The 20,281-nt window shown below is 48.3% G+C and overlaps 6 protein-coding genes across 6 annotated transcripts; 2 read left to right on the forward strand and 4 right to left on the reverse strand.

Moving 5' to 3' along the window:
• Positions 1 to 3,290: 3,290 nt before the first annotated feature.
• On the forward strand, positions 3,291 to 4,693 carry Aud_005669 (WD40 repeat domain-containing protein; the record flags this gene model as incomplete). The annotated part of the gene is made up of 5 exons (XM_043290588.1): positions 3,291 to 3,408; positions 3,534 to 4,246; positions 4,314 to 4,403; positions 4,459 to 4,578; positions 4,673 to 4,693. 5 exons carry the CDS (start codon positions 3,291 to 3,293, stop codon positions 4,691 to 4,693), a joined length of 1,062 nt encoding a protein of 353 aa, XP_043146523.1.
• A 2,723-nt stretch (positions 4,694 to 7,416) lies between these two features.
• Aud_005670 (phosducin family protein) lies at positions 7,417 to 8,396 on the forward strand (the record flags this gene model as incomplete). Its single annotated transcript, XM_043290589.1, has 3 exons — positions 7,417 to 8,022; positions 8,093 to 8,322; positions 8,381 to 8,396. The coding sequence occupies 3 exons, from the start codon at positions 7,417 to 7,419 to the stop codon at positions 8,394 to 8,396; spliced, it is 852 nt and encodes a 283-aa protein (XP_043146524.1).
• Positions 8,397 to 9,071: 675 nt separating this feature from the next.
• On the reverse strand, positions 9,072 to 10,091 carry Aud_005671 (putative transcription initiation factor subunit (TAF30); the record flags this gene model as incomplete). The annotated part of the gene is made up of 5 exons (XM_043290590.1): positions 9,072 to 9,160; positions 9,241 to 9,361; positions 9,444 to 9,584; positions 9,661 to 9,806; positions 9,911 to 10,091. 5 exons carry the CDS (start codon positions 10,089 to 10,091, stop codon positions 9,072 to 9,074), a joined length of 678 nt encoding a protein of 225 aa, XP_043146525.1.
• Positions 10,092 to 11,472: 1,381 nt separating this feature from the next.
• Positions 11,473 to 12,542, reverse strand: Aud_005672 (Ran GTPase-binding protein YRB1; the record flags this gene model as incomplete). The annotated part of the gene is made up of 4 exons (XM_043290591.1): positions 11,473 to 11,540; positions 11,602 to 11,730; positions 11,789 to 12,047; positions 12,258 to 12,542. 4 exons carry the CDS (start codon positions 12,540 to 12,542, stop codon positions 11,473 to 11,475), a joined length of 741 nt encoding a protein of 246 aa, XP_043146526.1.
• A 547-nt stretch (positions 12,543 to 13,089) lies between these two features.
• Positions 13,090 to 15,630, reverse strand: Aud_005673 (uncharacterized protein; the record flags this gene model as incomplete). Its single annotated transcript, XM_043290592.1, has 1 exon — positions 13,090 to 15,630. The coding sequence occupies one exon, from the start codon at positions 15,628 to 15,630 to the stop codon at positions 13,090 to 13,092; it is 2,541 nt and encodes an 846-aa protein (XP_043146527.1).
• A 1,869-nt stretch (positions 15,631 to 17,499) lies between these two features.
• Aud_005674 (glycosyltransferase family 15 protein) lies at positions 17,500 to 19,255 on the reverse strand (the record flags this gene model as incomplete). Its single annotated transcript, XM_043290593.1, has 5 exons — positions 17,500 to 17,841; positions 17,905 to 18,313; positions 18,371 to 18,457; positions 18,508 to 18,915; positions 18,984 to 19,255. 5 exons carry the CDS (start codon positions 19,253 to 19,255, stop codon positions 17,500 to 17,502), a joined length of 1,518 nt encoding a protein of 505 aa, XP_043146528.1.
• Between the last annotated feature and the right edge of the window lie 1,026 nt (positions 19,256 to 20,281).

Here is a 20,281-nt window from a genome sequence, read left to right on the forward strand (position 1 = left end):
TATCTGTATTCTTTTGTATTCTTTGTAGACAGCAAAGATCGCTTGATATACCAAGATATACAGGCCGCCAGGAATATGCGCTAGGTATCGATCCCCCAGTTGACGTTGACAAAAAGCAGGCTTTTGCACCGTACAAGGTACTCATCCTTCTTTATAGGTTGAATGATGCTCTCGTCTCACTCAAGAGATAAGAAAGTGCTCGTAAGAACCTCTCTACATGTTCAGCAAAGTATTCATTGACGACCGTACACAGTGAAGTGGGACAGCCATCCAGCATCTGGATAGGCTGCTGTGATCTAACCGAGGTTGAAACTTGATCAAGAAACCTACTCAAACTCTTTGGGCAGTTCTTTATTGGAATCAAGGTAGACCCAAGAGAAGCTATGGAATACTTCTTATCTGTATGTGCTTTCAGACGCACAGATCAGACTTAAGTGCGTTTATATTTAGAAATCGGTCATGTATGGGTACCAGCCAACAGGGATCCAGTTAGCCGCCTATCAACACGGCAATAATACAACTTAAGCATTCAACATCTGAAGTCCAGAATGCTGACTTCAGCCTTGTGCCTCGTTCTGTTCTCGCTCATACAGGGTGGTATTCCTGCGTCATGCCTAAGAGTCTATTTACTTCATGCCTCAAAAGCCTGATGAGATAATCAACTGTCCTCAGATCGACCGGGCTGTTTGATTCGTTGTCGGGCCTCATACCTGACCGGCATTTCGTGCAATTTTAACATGCAAAAGTTAAATACGGCTCTGTGCACTGGTTCTTGTCTGCATTGACCAAGGCCTCCTGGCCCATGAAGTGCAGAAAACCAGAGATGTACCAGTGGAGTCATGATGAAGGTGCTTACTGGATCATGATACTTACGTCAATAATCATGTATGAACTGGACCGAACTTGGGAAAACAGTCCTGAATTTCAGATCGCCAAAATCGGCTTGTTCGCTGCTAGGTCAGGAGTCTTAGGACCTGGGTACTCCTTACTGGGAATGGTGTACGTAGTAGTAGCACTTGAGGTTAGTCAGGACTCAGGAACGACCAACGTTGAGCAATGAGCGATCATTCAACAGTGGAGTCAGATCCTGCATTTCAAAGAGTCGAAGTGGATAACAGGTCTTCAATATGGAGTCAAATTTAAATGGGACCCGCTGCAGCGTGTGGGCTCGCATCTCGGGGGCACAGTATGCCAAGGCGTTCAAGTGCAATTTTGGTACAAAATCTCATCAACTGAAATACTTTAGTAGAATGTAAAGTCAGGTTATGATCGATTATAATGATAGATATCTTTGTGTGAGGAGAGAGAAAGCTAAGAAGATAGCTACTTGTTCCCCCATGCCCTTGCAGAGGGAGACACAAAAAAGGGTTGTAACATGGTGCAGCGCTAGCCCGTCTCTGATCAGGTCTCCGGGGCTATCTGTTTTTATACATTCCTACCTCTGGACTTTTAGCAAGTATTTCTGCACGATCCAGGGGCTGGAGACCGTAGAAGAAAGACATCCGAGAGCAATGCCGAATGTGAGGCTGAAGAATTATCAGTTTTGATACCATATCGAGATACTGTCTATATAGTTGATAGCTTTGGGCAGGATCCAGATAGTGCTACATTGAAGGTAGACCACATATAGGCACTATTTTCATCCAACTTAGTTTCGCCTTCCATATCTACTTGGACTTCGGAAGAACTAAATAATGCTCAGGATCTAGTTTTATTGGAAGTATTAATGTACCATGGCTGCTGATATGACATACATAGGACTATCAGATTACCCGCACTCTACGGAGTATGTACCTGTCTACTCGCCTGTAGCGTCATTAGCATACCAAATTGAATAATGAAATGCGCAGCATAAGATGCTCGTGCTCCAATCAAAACAGTCATCAGTTCCTGAGCCAGGTATGACATGTTGTTCAGTACATCTGAAGCGAATTATGAGCACTCTTGATTTCATTGCAGCCAGACATGTTTTCTTTCCCTCTGTGCTCAGCAGATCAACTAATAATAATAATCTAGGTACCTATTTAAGTTGATATTTTTTATCATCATCACAATAAAATCAATTACCACGATCCATATTTTCCTCGATTTCTTTGGAAGACTAGAACGTCTCAATCTCCTCCCCTTTGGGAGATCAATCACCAATCAATGACCCTAACCTTCACTGGCTGCGTCTTAGTGACCGCAATAGCCTTGATAATTTACCCATACAAAATTACAGGACAACCACCACCTGTACGGAGTACGGAGTACGATATACATGGCGTGGGTCCAACACCCAATCAAGTTTGCTGCGGTTTTTTTCCGTATCCATCCAGGAGGCTCCGTCTATTACCAAGCCGTTCATGACTCTGTTCAGCTGCTTGCTACTGCAGGTGTTGTCTGGGCCTAGCGAGCATGTACAAGTATCCCTTCTGCAAACCACGTCCAGCAATGAGTATCTACTACGTATCTAGGTGTCTATCTAAGTAGAGCATCGCTGTGTCGACTAGATACGATCTAACTATGCAGTCAATTCACCGTTGTCTACAGCTGAACCGTCAAATTGATCGCCATCCCAAACAATACCTGAGTCAATATGACTGCAGCAATTAGTCTACCATCTGGGCCCTTTTGTCGGACCTGAAGCAAACTGACAGGGAAAAGATTTAATGGTAGGATGAAGATAGATTTAAAACTTACGATGTCTATGAGTGTAATGGATTGATTATAGTATTGTTACCTAGAGTATGGTACTCCGTAGTGCCGGTGGTAGTGAGGTACTAGTTCCCCTTAACTGCTTGGTAAGTAACCATTATTGCTGTTGCTACCGGCGGTGTTATCTCGACTTGTTTCCCCTACATTAACGTTATTAATTTCCTCCTCCCTTTAGTCGGCTTTTCCTTCAGGTTTTGTGGCCCTTCTCCTTTGTAGTAATAATAAATTCTTTCTCATCATAACCATACACAACTCTTGCTCTCTTTAATACCCTTTTCTTCGGCACGGATACCCCTGCCTCGTTCAAAGCTCGAACCACTGCCCCAGGTCGAAACTTTCTTCTTCACTCGGTCGCTTCCGCCGTAACTCTCGCTCCACACCCAATCAACCGCCTCCTCCCGCAGCTCCCTCTCGTTCAACTCTTCCTCTTGTCTGTTCCCTTCCTACCGCCGTCTTCCCGCCCCCTCTCCCGGTCATCCCAATCCGATCCCCTGGGATTTACAGCGCCGCCTCCTTCGACTCCGTTTCACAACCCAAGCCCGCCTATTTCAATTACTAAATCTCCCATCCCAGGGACCTACTTTTCGGTCGAAATGGCAGCCGATATGAGCGGCGAGCAGATGCAGGCCAAGATTACCGCGGCCAGGCGCGAAGCTGAAGGTCTCAAGGACAAAATCAAGCGCAGAAAAGATGAGCTGGCAGATACAACCCGTACGAATCCTTCAAACCATTAGTTTTCGCGAAATGTCAATTCCTGGAATTGCAGCAGCCTGTTTACTGTCATTGCTTTCGCGAATGTCTCCTGTTCCATTTCGGCTACTGACCCCCCTAAACAGTTCGTCAGGTTGCGCAGAACCAGACCGATACCTTACCTCGCATCGGAATGAAGCCTCGACGAACCCTCAAGGGCCACCTGGCCAAGATCTACGCCATGCACTGGTCAACTGACCGTCGTCATTTAGTGTCCGCCTCGCAGGACGGTAAATTGATTATCTGGGACGCCTACACCACCAACAAAGTCCATGCCATTCCTTTGAGATCATCGTGGGTGATGACCTGCGCTTATGCTCCAAGTGGTAACTACGTGGCGTGTGGAGGTCTCGATAACATCTGCTCTATCTACAACCTCTCCTCCCGCGAAGGCCCGACCCGTGTCGCGCGGGAACTGTCGGGGCACTCTGGATACCTCTCGTGCTGCCGTTTTATTAACGACCGTCGCATTATCACCTCCTCTGGTGACATGACATGCATGCTGTGGGATATTGAGTCAGGATCCAAAGTGACTGAGTTCGCGGATCACCTGGGAGATGTCATGTCGATCAGCATCAACCCCACGAACCAGAACATCTTTGTTTCTGGTGCCTGCGACGCTTTCGCCAAGCTCTGGGATATCCGTACCGGAAAGGCCGTTCAGACTTTTGCAGGACACGAATCAGATATCAACGCCATTCAATTCTTCCCCGACGGAAACGCTTTTGGAACAGGTTCTGATGACACATCCTGCCGTCTCTTCGACATCCGTGCGGATCGGGAATTGAACATCTACCAGGTAAAACTCGTGTTCTTGTTTCATGATGTCTGCTGCGTTCATAGCTAATGAGACTCGCTTGCTTCAGAGCGATCAAATTCTCTGTGGCATTACGTCTGTTGCTTTCTCGGTCTCTGGACGATTGCTCTTCGCCGGTTATGATGACTTCGAGTGCAAGGTATGTGCACGGTACAACTATTCACTGCAGCAGGGGCACAAGCTGACGTTCGCAGGTCTGGGATGTTCTTCGAGGTGACAAGGTCGGTTCTCTGAGCGGCCACGAAAACCGTGTCAGCTGCCTTGGAGTCAGCAATGACGGCATCAGTTTGTGCACTGGATCCTGGGATTCTCTTGTAAGTACCTTGGTGTTAAAAACCCCCATTGTTATTGTATTTGTTTTTTTTGGTCTTCATTTCACAATTACTGATATTTCTATTCGTGATACAGCTCAAGGTTTGGGCCTGGTAAAAGAACAGAATCATCGAGCGAAGATACCCCGTCTCAGTCATTTGCGATTCCATCATTCGGCTTTTTTTCTATTCATTTTCTGCAACAATAGGTTGGATGTCCGCCGTTGTACGATACATTTTCATATTTTCTTCAAGAGCAATGTCCGCTTTTAATCTTCCATCCGGAACTACAAAAGACGTTTGCGGGGAGCGGGACGAGCGGATCACTTGGACCTAGATCAAGGTGATTGGACACTTGATCGAGGTTTGGAATACTTCAGATGTTGGTCGTGGGCCAAATTAATGAATCCGGAAATCTAGGTGACAACGTTCGATGGCTGATGTTGTGCGCGCGCTCATATGTTATCTTTGCTTTTCTTTTCTATTTGATGATGAATTGATCTACGAGCCCCCCTAGGATGGCTGTATGAGGAGTGTTCCCCAAAGCCTAAACTCACCGTCCATTCAAGCACTCCTTTTCCAGTGAACAGTGGGTGAGACCGGCAGACACGTCCGCGTCCTTGGACACTTCTTCGTTCTTCTAATTTCCCTCTTTTTCCTTTGGAGGGATTCTCGCTTGCAAGCCTATCCTATACCTTTGCTCTTTCGTCTGGCATACCTATTCCCGTCTTTATATGGTCGCCTTTTTTTTTTTTTTTTTTTTTTTTTTTTTTTTTTTTTTTTTTTGGTCTTACGGGACTCTTCATTATTTTTGATTTCTATTTCTTTTGCCTATTCATTTGTGATCAGCCTCTCTTGCGCATTGACTTTCTTTCTGCATGTATTCATCTTGCGGCTGATAGGACGGGAGGGAATGTTTTCGAACAGGGCCATGACGTTTTCCTTTGTCTGACTTGTGGCGAATGTTCCCTTAGTTAACTAATTAATTTGACATTACAAAAATCTATTGTTGATTCCAAAATTTCTTCGTTTCTAGAGCTACGGTTGCCGATATCAGGCAGCTCTCGACCTCCTGTCAGCGGGGCTTGGCTGATACGATATGGGCGGTGAGGGCTGCGATTGACATACTGGTGTATCTGAAAGCACTCATAGGTCTGCTTCAGTTTGGGCTTGTTTCGCATGAGTCTGACAGTCTCTTAATACGAGGCATACCAGACATTTCTACATGCCATATAAGGGTCCGGATAGGTGAGATTGAGGTTTGGCCGGGGGTTCGAGTTTCACCAGAAAACATGGCGCTATTGAAACGCAGGAGCTTAGCAGCGGATCGAGGTATCATCCTTCGACTAGAAGACATGAGTTTGTGAGGGGTCCCTAGGAATGAAACCCAATCGGCTGCTGGGCTGCGTGAATCTACCGGTCCTTGACATCAGGTAGCAAGAAGCTACAAGGTAGAGATGTTAAGAGGTGAATGGTTCCACGCCTTGGTTGTCTCTTTCCCATCCCGTACGGAGCGCTCCAGTGAAGAACCAGGTGTATAGCGGACCACGTTGGAGCGCTGTGCAGCTTGTAAGTACCTTAGGCACCACGAGGTCCTATCCTGCGCTCTTGGAAATCAGCAGCATATCGAGGCTAGTACGGCGTACTTGGGTGGTGATAAGCGCCGCAACCGCGCCATAACGGAGGGACTTAGATATGAGTTGCGATTTTGGATTTGGGAGGGTTTGATCGGGCTGTTCGGAAGCATCGTCATCACGATGGCGTTGGATCTGCATCTGAAACACTTATTCCCACGTGGCCTGACGCTCCTGACGAGGGTCATAACAATGTGTCGAGCCAATGGAAGAGCAAACAACAGTCAGCGGACTGATCCAGCGTACTTTCATAATGAGTTAGCCTTCATGAGCTTTTGAACTTCACTTCACTCCTTTTTTGATATCAGGTGATATAGGAGTGGGACATTCCAGCCATGAGCAGAGGAATGTTCTTCGCTGCTTCTAGTGCCAGTGGTGTGTGTGGCATTAACCATTCATTGACTAGACTAATCGATTGATATTTGATACATCGAGAACCCAGATACCAAAAAGTCAAAAAGTTGTGACCTGCCAAAAGTGGCTGAGATGGGATCTTCATCACTGAAACACAGGGGCCTCTGGAACACAACTATGATTGGCTCCTATTCTTGTTTTGCTTGGGAGCTGCTGCAGAGAAACCTAAGGCACGCTAGTTTCCCCCGCTAACTCCCCAAGCGACAGGAATTGTTGACTGTTTCATCTGCCACTCACTCACGCAACTAGTCTAGATTTCTCCTATCTACGGAGTATCTCTATCTAGACCCTGCAAATCCGAATCCTTTTGAATCCTTGGTCCTTTCGCTACAAAGTCGACACTCGAATAAAGTAATTGATCTCCTGATTCAACGCTCAATTGCGGAATTGATCGGCGTGGGTGGTCTGGAATACTCTCCAATAGCGGCCATAACTCCAGCTGCGGTTCAGGGGCAGAGAAGAAACATCCGAGATTCTGAAACCAACCGCAGTCATCCTCCTCGTCATCGTCTTTGCCTTTCTTGGGCATAGGCCTACTCCGTACTGCTTATTGCTCTCGTCAATTGCTTTTGCTTTTTCTCTTCTCAAATTAGAGTTCTAGAAAGGAACTCGAGTACCCTAGCCAGAAGGCAAAACCCAAAAAAGGGAAAAAGGAAGCGGCAAAAAGAAAAAGAAAAAAAGTGTGATCGCGATCGACTTACCCTGTCTGCGAGCTGAATTCGGGACACGAACATCATCGTCTACCCTTAAAATTAGGCATCTACCCCACCCTCCTGCTTCCTTCCTTTTCGTCATGTCTGCTCAAGACGAGTTCAACAGCCTTGTTGCCAACAACCAGGAGAAGTTCTCCACTCATCCTGAGGACCGAGATAACTCTGACCGCGACTCCGAGCCTGCCTCTGACAACGACACCAACCACGACGACCACGCACACTTCTCAGACTCGGAAAACTTTGACGATACCGCCATGGGTTCACGGACAACTACATACCAGGTCCCCAGGACCAAGTTCGACGCCAACACTGGTCCCAAGGGTGTCATTGCTGATGCCCAGGCCTTCGAACGTGCGCGCAAGCGCTCCTTTCGCAGAACCCTACTCAGTGCCACGGGAATGGACTATACGCATCATCGTTCCAACTCCAAGTCGGTCACTGATGATGTCAATCTTCTGCAGAACTCCTCGCCGCCGGATGGCTCTGCCAGCGAGGACGAGGAGCAGTTCATGCGTAAGTGGCGGGAGTCGCGCATGCAGGAGCTGCAGAACCGGAATCAACGACGTGCCAGTCCCCGGAGGAAAATGTACGGGTCCGTCGAGACGGTGGATGCGGGGGGTTATCTGGATGCTATTGAGAAGGTCTCCTCGGATACGGTCGTGGTGGTGTGTGTGTACGACCCGGAGGTGAGTAATATATTGGTTTATGCCCTTCCAACGGATGGTCGTGGAAACGCACAACTGACAATGACCGCAGTCCAACGTCAGCTCCCTCGTGGAAGACTGCCTGGATACCATTGCGCGCAGGCAACCAACCATCCGCTTCATCAAGCTGGACCATGAGATCGCCGAAATGGACCACATTGACGCCCCTGCTCTGCTCGCTTACAGAGCAGGTGACGTCTTCGCTACTATCGTTGAGGTTTTAAAGCAGATCCCGAAAGGCAGGAGCTGCAGTGCAGACAGTCTGGAAGACCTACTCAAATCGTATGTTGATTGTCAAGCGTCTGCTTTTCTTTCCATCGTCTGCTAACTCTATACACAGCTACCGGATTCTGTAGACCTCCTTTCTTCAAAGTCTTCTCTTCTCCACTTCTCATTATGTTATGCAATATCATTGCTCCACTAGAATGAGCACAGCGGGCGCAACGGGCTTCTTGTCGTTTCCTTCTGGTCTATTTCTCATTTTCCTTGCAGGATTTTGTTTTGACGTCTACTATCATTTGGCTCTTTCTTGACGAGGCATTACTTTCATTCCTGGGCGGATATTTGGTGATTTACCTTCTGGGTTCTCAACGCATCTAGTATCGTGCTGTTTCATTTGTCTCCGGCCTTGTCTGCATGAAACTTTGAGATATCCAATTCGTTTCGGTTTTCAGTTTTCTTTTGTTCTTCTGGGCATATGGCGTTCATCTTTCGATAGACTGATTTTCTTGAAGATATTATCATCTCAACCGATTAGAAATTGGACCTTGTCCTTGATCATGTCTCTCTTTGTTGTTTCATTAGTCACTAGGATCATTGCTCTCACCAGCTCCCTACTTCTTGGAATATTTCTCTGTACGAAGGCCACTCAAATCCAACGAACCTTCATCGAACCAGAGATACAAATCAGGGTAAGTGGGTGGAAAGATAACATGACCTGGAAGAAATAAGAAGTTAAGAAGGTAAGAAGACAATTGGAATACGGGTTTCGAAAAAGAAATAGAGAAAAGAAAATTACAAGAAGAAAGCGACTACAGAGCCCCCTTCTCTTGTGTAAAGTCCCACAGCATCTTGATCAGGTTGTCCGGAAGGGTATAAAGGTCGACGTGGAATTCGCCCTCTGCAAGCCAGCGATACCAGTTAGCAATTGTTTCTCGAAGATAAATTCATTCTGAGAATTATATATTTGGCAAGACGTACGCTCGACATCGTTCTTGGTATATGAGTCTGGCGCTTTGTGGTCATGTACCATTTGCACGACCTGGAGGAGGTCGTCTTCTCCAAGTCTTTGGAGGCCGTCCGCCAATTTGTCCATGTCGACCTGTTGCCGGAGGAGGTTAGTTTACGTGTCATATTCGCCTGGAAAGACCCTCCTCGGCTGGGAGAGGAGAAATCAGACTCACATTCTTCTCCGTGCGCTTCTTCTTTTTCGATCCTTCCTCGCCTCCTGCGGCGCGTTTCGATTTCACTCCATTCTCGTCACCGGGTACTGGTCCCGACTCGCGCAGTGCAGCCAACAGCGCTGGCTTGGGATTCTTGAATGTCTGCAAAGATATGAGGCATGAGTACAAGAGCGATTCAGGCAAGAGGTCGCGCGAGAACACAAGGGCTAGTGCTCACAATGACATGTTTGGACTCGTAGCGCGACTGTGCGAAATTCAGGTCATGCGTCAGGAAGTGTTCCTTGTCGGCGGCAGTCAGGCCAATCTGTAGGTCGAATTCGCCCCATCCTTCCTCCGAGATTCTGAATGGAGGGTTCTTGAACGCTGTTGTTTGACGCAGTTGCGTGTCAGCCTCGATTCATCGAGAGTCCCTTTGCTTCGTGACATGACAGGAATTTGATAGCATAGCGGTAAAGGAAGCGACGTACTCTGAACAGCCCGGTCCCCGAAACTGGGATGCAACGTGTATGTCACCTTGTCGAAGACGTTCGCCGGCACCTGTTCGCCGTGCTCATTGAGGAGGTAGACCTCAATCGACCACGATCGCAGTGGGAATCCTTCAACGCCGGAGTCCTTGTTTCTAGAGTACGCAAGAGCAAGCGTCAGCATCCCCACATAACACAAAGGCAGAACCACCAGCTCTATCCACTAAGACCGGTAGAAAACGGAAGCGTGTAGCAACAGCCTGGACCAAGCGCGTGCGCAACGTATTCAGACAATCACAAAGTGTATAGAAAGGCATGGAGAGAGGCATCGCTCTTGCGCGGCTCCGACAGTTGGGTAGGAGAGGAGGCGACGTACACGACATGCTGCTCTGTGACCAGCCGGACTGTTCTCTTAACCTACGCGGCAGGGAAAATATCGGCGTCAGCATCATGCGATAGCAGCAAGGTGATCGGTACCTGCGTCAAGCAGTGGAGGGCGTAACGCAGGAACTCCATTCAACGAGTGAATCAGACGGACTCACATCGGGCATTTTGCCAGCGGGCCTCTGTTAGGCGGACCGTAGATCGGAGGTATCAAGAAGGACGGAAGAACTGTCTTTTGTACGGTGTTTTACTGCAGAGTACTGCGATGGGAGACAAAGAGCTATCGGCTATTGGGCTCAAGGGTCGCGCGAATCAAGCTGAAGCGAGGTTGGATGTTTAGCGCCAAGCCTGCGGAGAAATCAGAAATTCGGACTGAAATGCAAGTGTCCACCGTCGACCAGCTGTAGTGAGCTCCAAGTAAGCTCTAATTTTAAACGGCCCAGGTAAGAATGAAAAGATAGAAACGTGACAGGAAAGTGAGGCGTATTGTGGAGACCTTTCGTCGATGCTGTCAAGTGAGGGAAAGTAGCGGGCAGTGTAACCCGCCACCAGAGAGCTGAATACAACCAAGGTCGCTTTCATCCAGACCTACAGTGCAATAGGATGAGTCGGAAGTCAACTGGCTGTACCACAAGGACTACGAGAATATACATGTCTTTCGTCATACGACTAAGTCATAGCGATACTGAATTGCAAGCATCTCCGCCTACATCCAATGCGTTCAATTGAGGATGCGCAAACGAGAGCAATCATTGCAAGAAAAAGTTCACGGAGCAGATCTAATAAGTAGGACAATTCGTACATAAACGTGGGGTGTATTCATGCGTATATTCGAGGGGATAGTATGTCTATCTACCACCAAATTGGTTCGAACGTCTTAAGGCACGCGATATCATCTGCCAGACGACGAGGGCGCGTTGAATCTGAGGCTCGGTCGACTCAGGCTCTCATTGTCACCAGCTTACAGAATCATTTGCGCCCTGATGTGGATTGTCGGGGGGAAAGGGGGGAGGGGGATTGACAAGAAGATGCTGTGGCGGGGAATAATGGAATTGAAGGGGTGATGATGAGCTCAGGGACAGGCCATAAGCCATAAGTCAAAATTCGTCGAAATAGGATCGAAATTCAACGGTTACAAGAAAAGCTGCAATTTCCAGGAGCGTGGAGCTGCAGACTTCTTACTACTGCCCGATGAGCTTCTCGTTCTCCTGCTGGGCCTTCTCGAAGGCTTCCTTGAAGAGATTGGCATCTGTAATGTCTGCTTAGCAAACGTTGAATAGAACCCAAGCCTATCATCATCCAGGACTTACTCTCGCTGTTGGCGAAACGAATGGCCAGGGTCTGAGCCTCAGGTTCACCCTCACTGACGTCCGCAGTTACACTCCAAACCCAGCTGCGGTCACTGCCGACATTGGGCTTGAGCTTCATGTCGGGGACAACTGCGAAACGATTAGACTCAACTCAGTCAACTCAGCTGGGTAGTATATAGAGACTAACCGTAGTGGTTAGCGCAGACCTTGAGGGTCTTGTCTCGGCGCATCACTAGCCGGGTCTTCTGGTTCTCTTTGTGCTTCAGAAGTCTAACGTCACCGGTACCACGCTCCTTCCATTCCTTGCTCTCAGCGTCGAATCGGAACAGCTTGGCACGCATCTTGAAGACCTGCTCCTCAAGCTCTTCGTTGGTCTTGGTCTCGACCTTCTCCGTCAGGCGAATAACGGGCTCGAAGTGGACATCAGGGGACTCGGGCGCCTCATCCTAGATTTATCAAAACCTGTCAGTCCGTAGCTTATAAAGAACGTTTCACAGTTCATCTCTTTCTTGAGAAACCCGCATTCCAAAAAAATGCTGTCCATATCACGCGGTAGAAAGAAATTGAAGAGCGGACTGAGGAGCAGCCACAGTATCAAGACACCAAACAACAAGCATAATAGCAAGACCAACACCAGTGTAGAAAAGCAAACTCACCTCTTCTTCGCCCTGCTGAGCCTTAGAAGAACCAGAAGGCTCATCTTTAGCGTCTTCAGCCTCCTCCTTCTTCTCCTTCTTGGGACCACCACCGAACATGGAGAAAACGCTGTCAGATGTCTTGCTGGCAGCATCCTTGACAGTGTCAACCGCAGCCTCGGCCACGGACTTTTCTTCCGCAGGCTTGGACTCTTCAGTGTTGGCGGCGGGTGTCGTCTCCTCAGGCTTCTGAGCCTCAGGAGCGTTGGTGGCGGGGTCAGGCTTGGTTTCAGCGACGTCAGACATGGTGGAAGAATCTGCGGTTATAGAAGTTTTGTAAGTTGGAAATTGCAGTTTTGAAGCGAAGGACTATTTACCTTTTACTCGGATAAGAGGAAGTTTTATTTGTGGTGGAAGGTAGTGAAAGGAAGAGGCAAAATATGTTTTGATTCAGGGCCTGCAAAAGGTGGGGAGTTCGTCCCGCTCACAAAATAATCATGCCCGGCCCCCAGCAGTGTAGCCTAAGGCTACAATTACTCCACTAGTGCCACCGCTCAAGGCCATTTCCTACAGACTACAAAGCACAGATGATCTATGACAGTCCTAGAACTCTCAGCATGATTGTCTTGCCAGGATGGATGCATGAAAAGCGTAAATTAGCAATTGTTCCAGTCATCAGATAAGCTATATTCTCGTAAACCCTGTTAACCCGTGCTTATGACTATTCGTACGTCCCTATCGCCTGAAAGATTTCCCAAACAAGATAGAGGACAATCGAAAAAAAAAAAAAAAAATAAAAAATAAAAATAAAAAGTAATGAACTATAGACGCCAAATTTCGCCGACTGCAACATTTATGAGGAATCTTCCAGGCGTGGGGCAGCTTTTCGCCTCATCAGAGTCTTTACCCTTCTCTGAGCCCTATCCAAAGCGTCGCATTTCCTAGAGTTTCGCATTTGGCGCTTGAGGGCCCCAAGGTCGAGACTTCGGGCAGAGGTGCTGACTTTGTTCCATGTGTCGCCCATGAACTCTTTGGCTTCTCTGTTGAATCTGTCCGTGTGACTGTGTATCACGGATGAGGCTGCCAGAAATGGTTGCACAGCAGTGCGCTTCACGACCTCTGAAACTTGCTTTGACGTAGACATGACTGCCTCTCTCGTCTCCAGAGAAAATTGGGCAGAGCCTTGCCGAATTATATCGGCTTCATGTCGCAAGAAATGCGCTTTCCGCACTACATCTCCCATCATCAACTGCAAATCGGTGCACAACCGACTGTATGCCTCTGACAGGCTGGTGTGCGCTAAACCCAAGTCTCGCGCAAGTTGGGATGAAAGAGCTTGCGCCGCTCGCTTCCAGCTCGAGATCTTAAGCCAGGGTGTCCCCAGATCAACTGAAATGGTCTGATTGAGGAATGGCTTTGTGTCTGCAGTGATGATGATGTCGACGACACCGTAAGCATCTCCCCTGTCCAGTCTTAGCGTGTACACTCCTTCGAAGAGCTTGGAGAACTCGTAAGCAAGAGAAACATTGTTTCTGCTGATTTGGACATCGAATTTCGGTTGCTTCTTCATACTGAAGAACGTACGCGGAGGCTTTAGAACAAGGTGGCAATCACCGACTACTTGTATCTGAAATTGGTTCGATTTCGTCTCCTGCGCAGGACCAGATGCGACTCCACTAATAATGTTCCCGAAGTGAGGTCGACTGGAATATTGACTTGTGAGCAGCTGTACTTCCTCCGCGGATGCGGACGGTGCTGAAAGGGAAATCTGTTCGAGTCCTCCCATGGAAAGAAGGCTGGAGGGGCTTGTCATTACAACAGGAGATGGGGGGTCTGAAAAGGTAGGATGAGAGAACAAATGTAAGAGGGACACAGTAGTAACCTGTAGGGCCGAATAGGACAACGTGATAGCCGTGATGAAAATGATTGTCATGATACTCAAACGCAGGAGGGGCATCCAGTCGCGGTCGTCATTTCGGTAGTAGACGCCAGAAATCGCCCTGTTGAAGATCTCCGCGCTAAAGAATCGCTTTTTCGTTTCTTCTGGAGAATCTGATAGGTGCATCCGGGTTTTGGATGGCACGCGAGGACAGACCTCTGCTAGAGAAGCTAGGTTCCGGTTGAGTTGCCCAGGAGTAATGCTCTCGAAAGTTTTCAGATCGATGGGGTACCTCCTCAGAACTGTAGTCTTCCCAGTAGTTGGATGGCGAGACTCCAGACACATATGAAGACTATGGTAGTTCAGAGGAATTGGCTCGCTCGCCATCTTCCACAGCGGCTTCTCCGAGATCATCAAAGTCGGAACACTATGTCTTTCCATGAAGATACGAGCTAGTTTTTGCGTTTCCACAGCATCAGGAGTGTCCATGGTTGAAAAGAAAAGGATGGCTACGTCCGGGAGTGTCCAGTCCGAAGAGGATGAGACTGTGTAGTCTAATCCGCTCCAAGAAGATGTGCATGCGGGCCGATTCTTGAATATCAGACTGATCGAGCCAGAGTCGTCGGAAGAAGCTTGAACGCACTCGTCGACAATGAGCTGCACATGTATCGGAAGAAGTTCTGCAAAATTCGGTACGGCCCCTGCACCAAATGCAGTGGGAACGACATGGTACCTGGAAGACTCAGTGGAGCTACTCTCATAGCTGCTGCATGAGCTTGACACTAGAACATCACCGATTTTGTCTAGTATGATAGTGCGATAATCGGAGTGCCCAATATACAGCACACGAAACGGTTTCTCGGTGTCGAGGCTTCTTTTTGTCATTGTCTGTTGGACTGTGACTGTGAGGAGGGAGTCTTGATAGTCGCGACCAAGATGCTCTAGGAGTTCTGTGGACTCAAGGCTGTCAATGACCCGGATGGTGTGTTTTAGCTCTACTCGTTCGGCTTCAGGCCACTGCTCAGGCTCGACGAATTGAATCGACTCGCTCGATTGATAAAAGGCCGTCTTAGCTGTAAGGTTACTACCATCGATGGCGTCGCCGGTTTGAGTAAATATGGAGGGAAGCTCCTGAGACTCAGAATCATTGATCCTTTGATTATATTCCTCATCAGTGTCATCTTCGCCAACCCCATCAGCCTCACTGCAGCTGTACTGGTCATCGAGACTCGCAACGTCGTCTGGGCCGGTCTGATCGATCAGAGACCCCGCGTCAGTCTGCTCAGAACGAGTGCCATCCTCAGAATGGGCGTCGGAAACACTCAAGGCTGCCCAACTTTCACTCAACGACTTGCTGGTGTGTTCTGCCGCTGGAGTTGACGTCATACTTGTAGGTCTCGATCGGGATAACCACTCTTCAACAGAACCGCTTAGCGGTGGAAACGTTGGATATTGGAGGTGAGGTGTGTCTGAGACAGAGGGACGTCTGGAGTAGGGCTCTGGAGAGTCAGCCATGTTTCAGAGTGCGGTTGTCATCGAGCAGAGATGGTCATAGCAATGAGGTGATTGCGTAGTCTCGGTCGAGTACAGAGAACGAAGACTGAGTCTAGTGGACAGATTTGAAAGGGGGGATACGTTAACTTCACAGGGAAGCTCTGCCCAGTTCTATTTGAGAATGATAAAGGACAGTTTGTCAGTGAACTTCCCAAGATCAAATCTGCCTAATAGGCGGATGCCCGATGATTACTATAGCAGCGGAGAGGATGCTTCCCGGGCTAAGGGGAGAAGTAGTCAGGTGCACTGAGGCACACAAGTCAGTTGAATGATGGAAAAATCCAAGATGAAGATCCTTATCCTACATCAAAGAAAGAGTAGATCAGCGTATGATGGGCCTTTTGACAGATCTTCTCGAAAGTAGATGAGGGGAAACGGATTGTGCCTGTCAATGTAGATAGCAAGAACAGCCACAGGCGGGCGGGCGGGGCACATGACAGCGGATGACTACTACAGTCCGTGTCAATAATTACAAGGACCAGAGTATCGAAGTCAGGTGGAAGATAACTAGGTACCTTAGGTCCAGTATTCCCTAGGCAGCCATTAGATACTAAGGCTGCAGTTACCTCATCATGTGGTGTTCACCATTATCATCATTCAGTCGTTTATCATTATTATCGTTGGAGCAACTGATAACGATAAAAGTATCACTGCTAAACCCGAACAGGCCTAGACTATGCAGCACCTCCATGTCAGGGCCAAGCGGTCCATAGTATGGAGGATTGGCCCTCCGCTTAACTGAACCCTGGGATAACATTTTGAATTGGATCCGGGGTATCAACATATACTTGAATGCCCCTCAATATGCACTCCTCTTCCTATTCTTTACTCAGCTCCGGAATGAATCGCGCGGGGGATGGAGGCTGATCCTTCTTTCTGTAACTTCATGACCACAGCGATGCGTACAAGCTTACAGATAATTCGATCTTGGGCAACGTCACAAAGATGGATTAGCTCATGTTCTATGGACAAGTCATGCTCATGTGTATTATTTGAGACTCAATGACGCATATGAAGGGGCCCTTCCTCAACGGGGGCTCACTGGGGACAATATGTACAGTCGGGTCATGAATTAAATGCAGAAGGGCAGAAACAGAAAGGGGATACTGGGTTGAAAGGAGACAGCGAGGCGAACAACAATATCAAGAGGCATGGGAAAAAAGAGGTAGGAATTTAATGATTAAATATCGGAGGCATCAATAACAGCCACATTTCCGCTGTGTCATCGTCGGTTCACATATAATGCTAGGCCTCGAGAGTCTGAGATGGCCATAACTATTCCCACACTGTTCCCAAGGACGCTCACTTGGGGGCTTCAGCGAATGGCGATCAGAAAACAGCACTAGCTCAAAACTGAGGCAGGCCGAAGGAAGACTCTCCAAGGCATCCGTAACAGGGGCCTGTGGAAAGAAGACTCCACACGAGTCGGTCGCTGGCGGTACATGAGCCACAGCTTTGAAAGCGGCATCGTCGAAGAGTCGGATCAGCCAATGCGCAAAAGAGAACTCTTCGGGAAGTCAGTCAAGGTATTCTCTGAAAAGGAGATGAAGATTTCGACAAGAATTAAAGAACTTGGCAATCCAAACAAGATGTACGAAGCACGCTAGATGAATCTGTCAATATGAGGGTGTCACACCGTCTTCCGTATGAGAAGTCGTCAGATCCGTTAAACGCCGTCCAGAAGAACCCCACGGCCAACGCATTCTGCAGGCCCAAGCAAAAAACTCCCAGGGCGACCCAAGTAGCGCTCATAATCGAACAAGTAGGCATGGAAAGGGTGTTGCAAACATTATACAGAGTACATTGATGGGTTCCAAAGGCAATTCAGGTCTATGGAGATGCCCATCCTCCAGCAACTTCTACCCATTCGGCGAGACAACTGCCTTGTTTGCCTTCAACATCCACAATATCAGTATCACACCTGCATCTGCAACCAACACCGTTCTCCTTGACGGCGTCAAAAGTCGCCCAGTATTCATCCTCTTCGATTCGCGCCTTCTCATCCACCGTGGTCTTTTCCAGATATGGAATTCGGGGCAGTTGTCGCGCAGGCGCATTTGCAGGACAGTGTTGGATCGTGGTGTGACGATAGCCAAAATCACGGAAGTAGTGGATGTCGCTGGGAGATAAGAGAGCGCCAGCGGCTAGCGAGTGGATAGGCGCATCACCCCACTGTTTTAAGAAAAAAAAAAGTCAGTTTAGCCAAATAAAGACCACGAACCATTGGAAACATACTCTCTCCATCCAGAAGCCCCCGCTCTTGTCCATCATCTCAAAGAAATCCTCATATTCTTTGCTGCGGAACCAATCCAGCCGTGCGATTTCGAAGTTACTCCAGAAATGGCACATGTTGTACTTCTCGCCCTCCATAGCCTCTGGATCAACTTCAGGAAGCGCATTCTCGCCCGGATCGGTAAGGAGTATCTCGTCGGGAAGCTTGTCCTTCTTCTCTTCTTCCGGCTTGGGTTCTTCCTCTTCAGGCTTCTCAAGAAACATTTCCCAAAGTCCCTTCGACTTGAGATTATTCTTTCGCATATAGGCGGACGCGTAGCGGAAGATGTTGGGTACAGTTTCGCGGAGTTCTTTGACGGCGATAGTGAAACCGTAAGTCTTATTAGACTCGGCCATCATGATAAAAGGGTCACTATTGTCCGTAGTTAGAGGATGCGGCCAGTTGCAAAGATTGGAGTTCAGTGCGTACTATGTGATATCGCAGAAGTACTTGATCTCCGGTTCAAGACGCCAGTACCACTCGTACTTCATGAGGAGGGGATGCTTGTAGAAAAACCTGCCGGCACGTTAATCATAGCTAACCACGACAAGCCGCAAGACACTCACCCGGAATAGAATCTGCACATATGATGATAACTTTCCATGCCTCCATACATAATTGCAGCATCTCCCTGTTTTCTGATACCTTCCTTGGCAACCTCGTGGTCAACCCAGTCAGGGAAACCCCACATGGTCTCATCGATCTTGCCAAACTCCACAGGGGCGCTCGTGTAATTCTTGACGGTGGCCTTGAAGTCATCGTCGAAGTCGCCGTCGTTCAAGAATACATATGGATAGTGGTACCAGCGATTGAAGTGACGCTCAATGGATTTGAGTGACTGAACAACACCCTCCAATTCCTTGTTACGGGCGAGGACGACAAACGCAGCATTTGCCCGTTTATAGTCAGGGGGCACCTCTTCAACTGGCAAGCAGCCAGTAGCAAAGACCTTGTCATATCTCTCACTTATTCTCCTGTAGCAAAGAATGGCAGTTAGCTTTGAGGAGTGGTAGGATGAAGGGGATGTGGATGCAATTCGAACCTGATCGAGGGCGGAGTGCCTGCCGGAATGAGAATCCCTCCAGGAGAGGCTGGATGTCGCACGAACAAGAGTAAAATGAGGATAATCACAAGGCACGGGAATAACAGAACAAAGCCTAGGGGTATGGAAATCGACGAGTTGCCCTTTAATCGTATCCTGCGCTTCAGGAAAGCGAATCTGGAAAAATTCCGAGCCTTTTCGCGTGAGCTGTCATCGAAGGGTAGATTCGGCGTAGAGGGCAACCGCTTCACAATACGTTGAATGAAGCTCATGATGGCAGTGTCTCCACGCTGCGTCGACTTCGAACAAGTCGACGCAAAACACCAATGTCAGGTTCCAGCGGTAGAATCAAGGCTCTGTCCGAGTTCGGACGAGCAGCCTAGTCTGAACAAGAGTCGTGTTTGATGAGCAGAGGATAGATGCTGAAGTCGTTTGCAACAATCCGCACGCGAGACCAAGGGGAATCAAAAGCTGATGGATGTATACCAGCTGCAGATCGCAGAAATATAGACAGGAATGTGAATAGAAGATTATAGAACAAGGTAAGAATAAGTTCGCAATCAAGAAAGGAAAAAAAGACCAGCAAAGAAAAACGAGTGGCCGGAGGAGAACCTCCTTTCCCTTTCCAACTTTTCCCTCTTCAATCGACCTGATGCGAGCAGGTGCGAGAAGCGTTGAAAGCAACGCAGGGGACCGTTGTCCTAAGCAATGAGGCCGAAGACACGGGGCTAGTCGACGAGGTCATCAATCACAGATGGGGTTGGGGAGGAAGAAATGGATGGGGAGGTGGAAAAATTGCGGGAGGCATCCAACGACGGGGCGAAGGTTTGAGGGTATGATTTTGGGGATGGGAGAATTGGGAGGTTCCGCCAAGCCCAAGGAGGCGCAAGCCGCTCGCTCTGGTCACTGTCACACTGGAACAGTAAGTTTACGAGCGGCTCAAGCCATAATACCACCTGCAGTACGGATTAGATAATCTACGACCCTTAAGTTAACGTAATCAACCACCGAGCGACGAATACCCCCGAGCGACGAATTTTTGCCGCTTCTAATACTAATTTGAAGCTTTTCAACCACCAACATCATTAGACTTGACTATCTAGTAGCTGAATATATAGCTATATATTAGGACAATTCCTTCTAGTATGTCCAATAGTCCAACACGCACTGCAGCGTGGTGGAGCCCGCTGACTAGGTATAGGTGTAGGCTCACTGGCCTGCTCAACAAGAGGTATATCAAGCTGCTGAATGCGACTTTGACCTTCCTGTACAGATAGAAGGATATCATTACCTAGGTT

Source organism: Aspergillus udagawae (assembly GCF_001078395.1).
Source record: "Aspergillus udagawae IFM 46973 DNA, scaffold_4, whole genome shotgun sequence".
NCBI classification, from domain to species: domain Eukaryota; kingdom Fungi; phylum Ascomycota; class Eurotiomycetes; order Eurotiales; family Aspergillaceae; genus Aspergillus; species Aspergillus udagawae.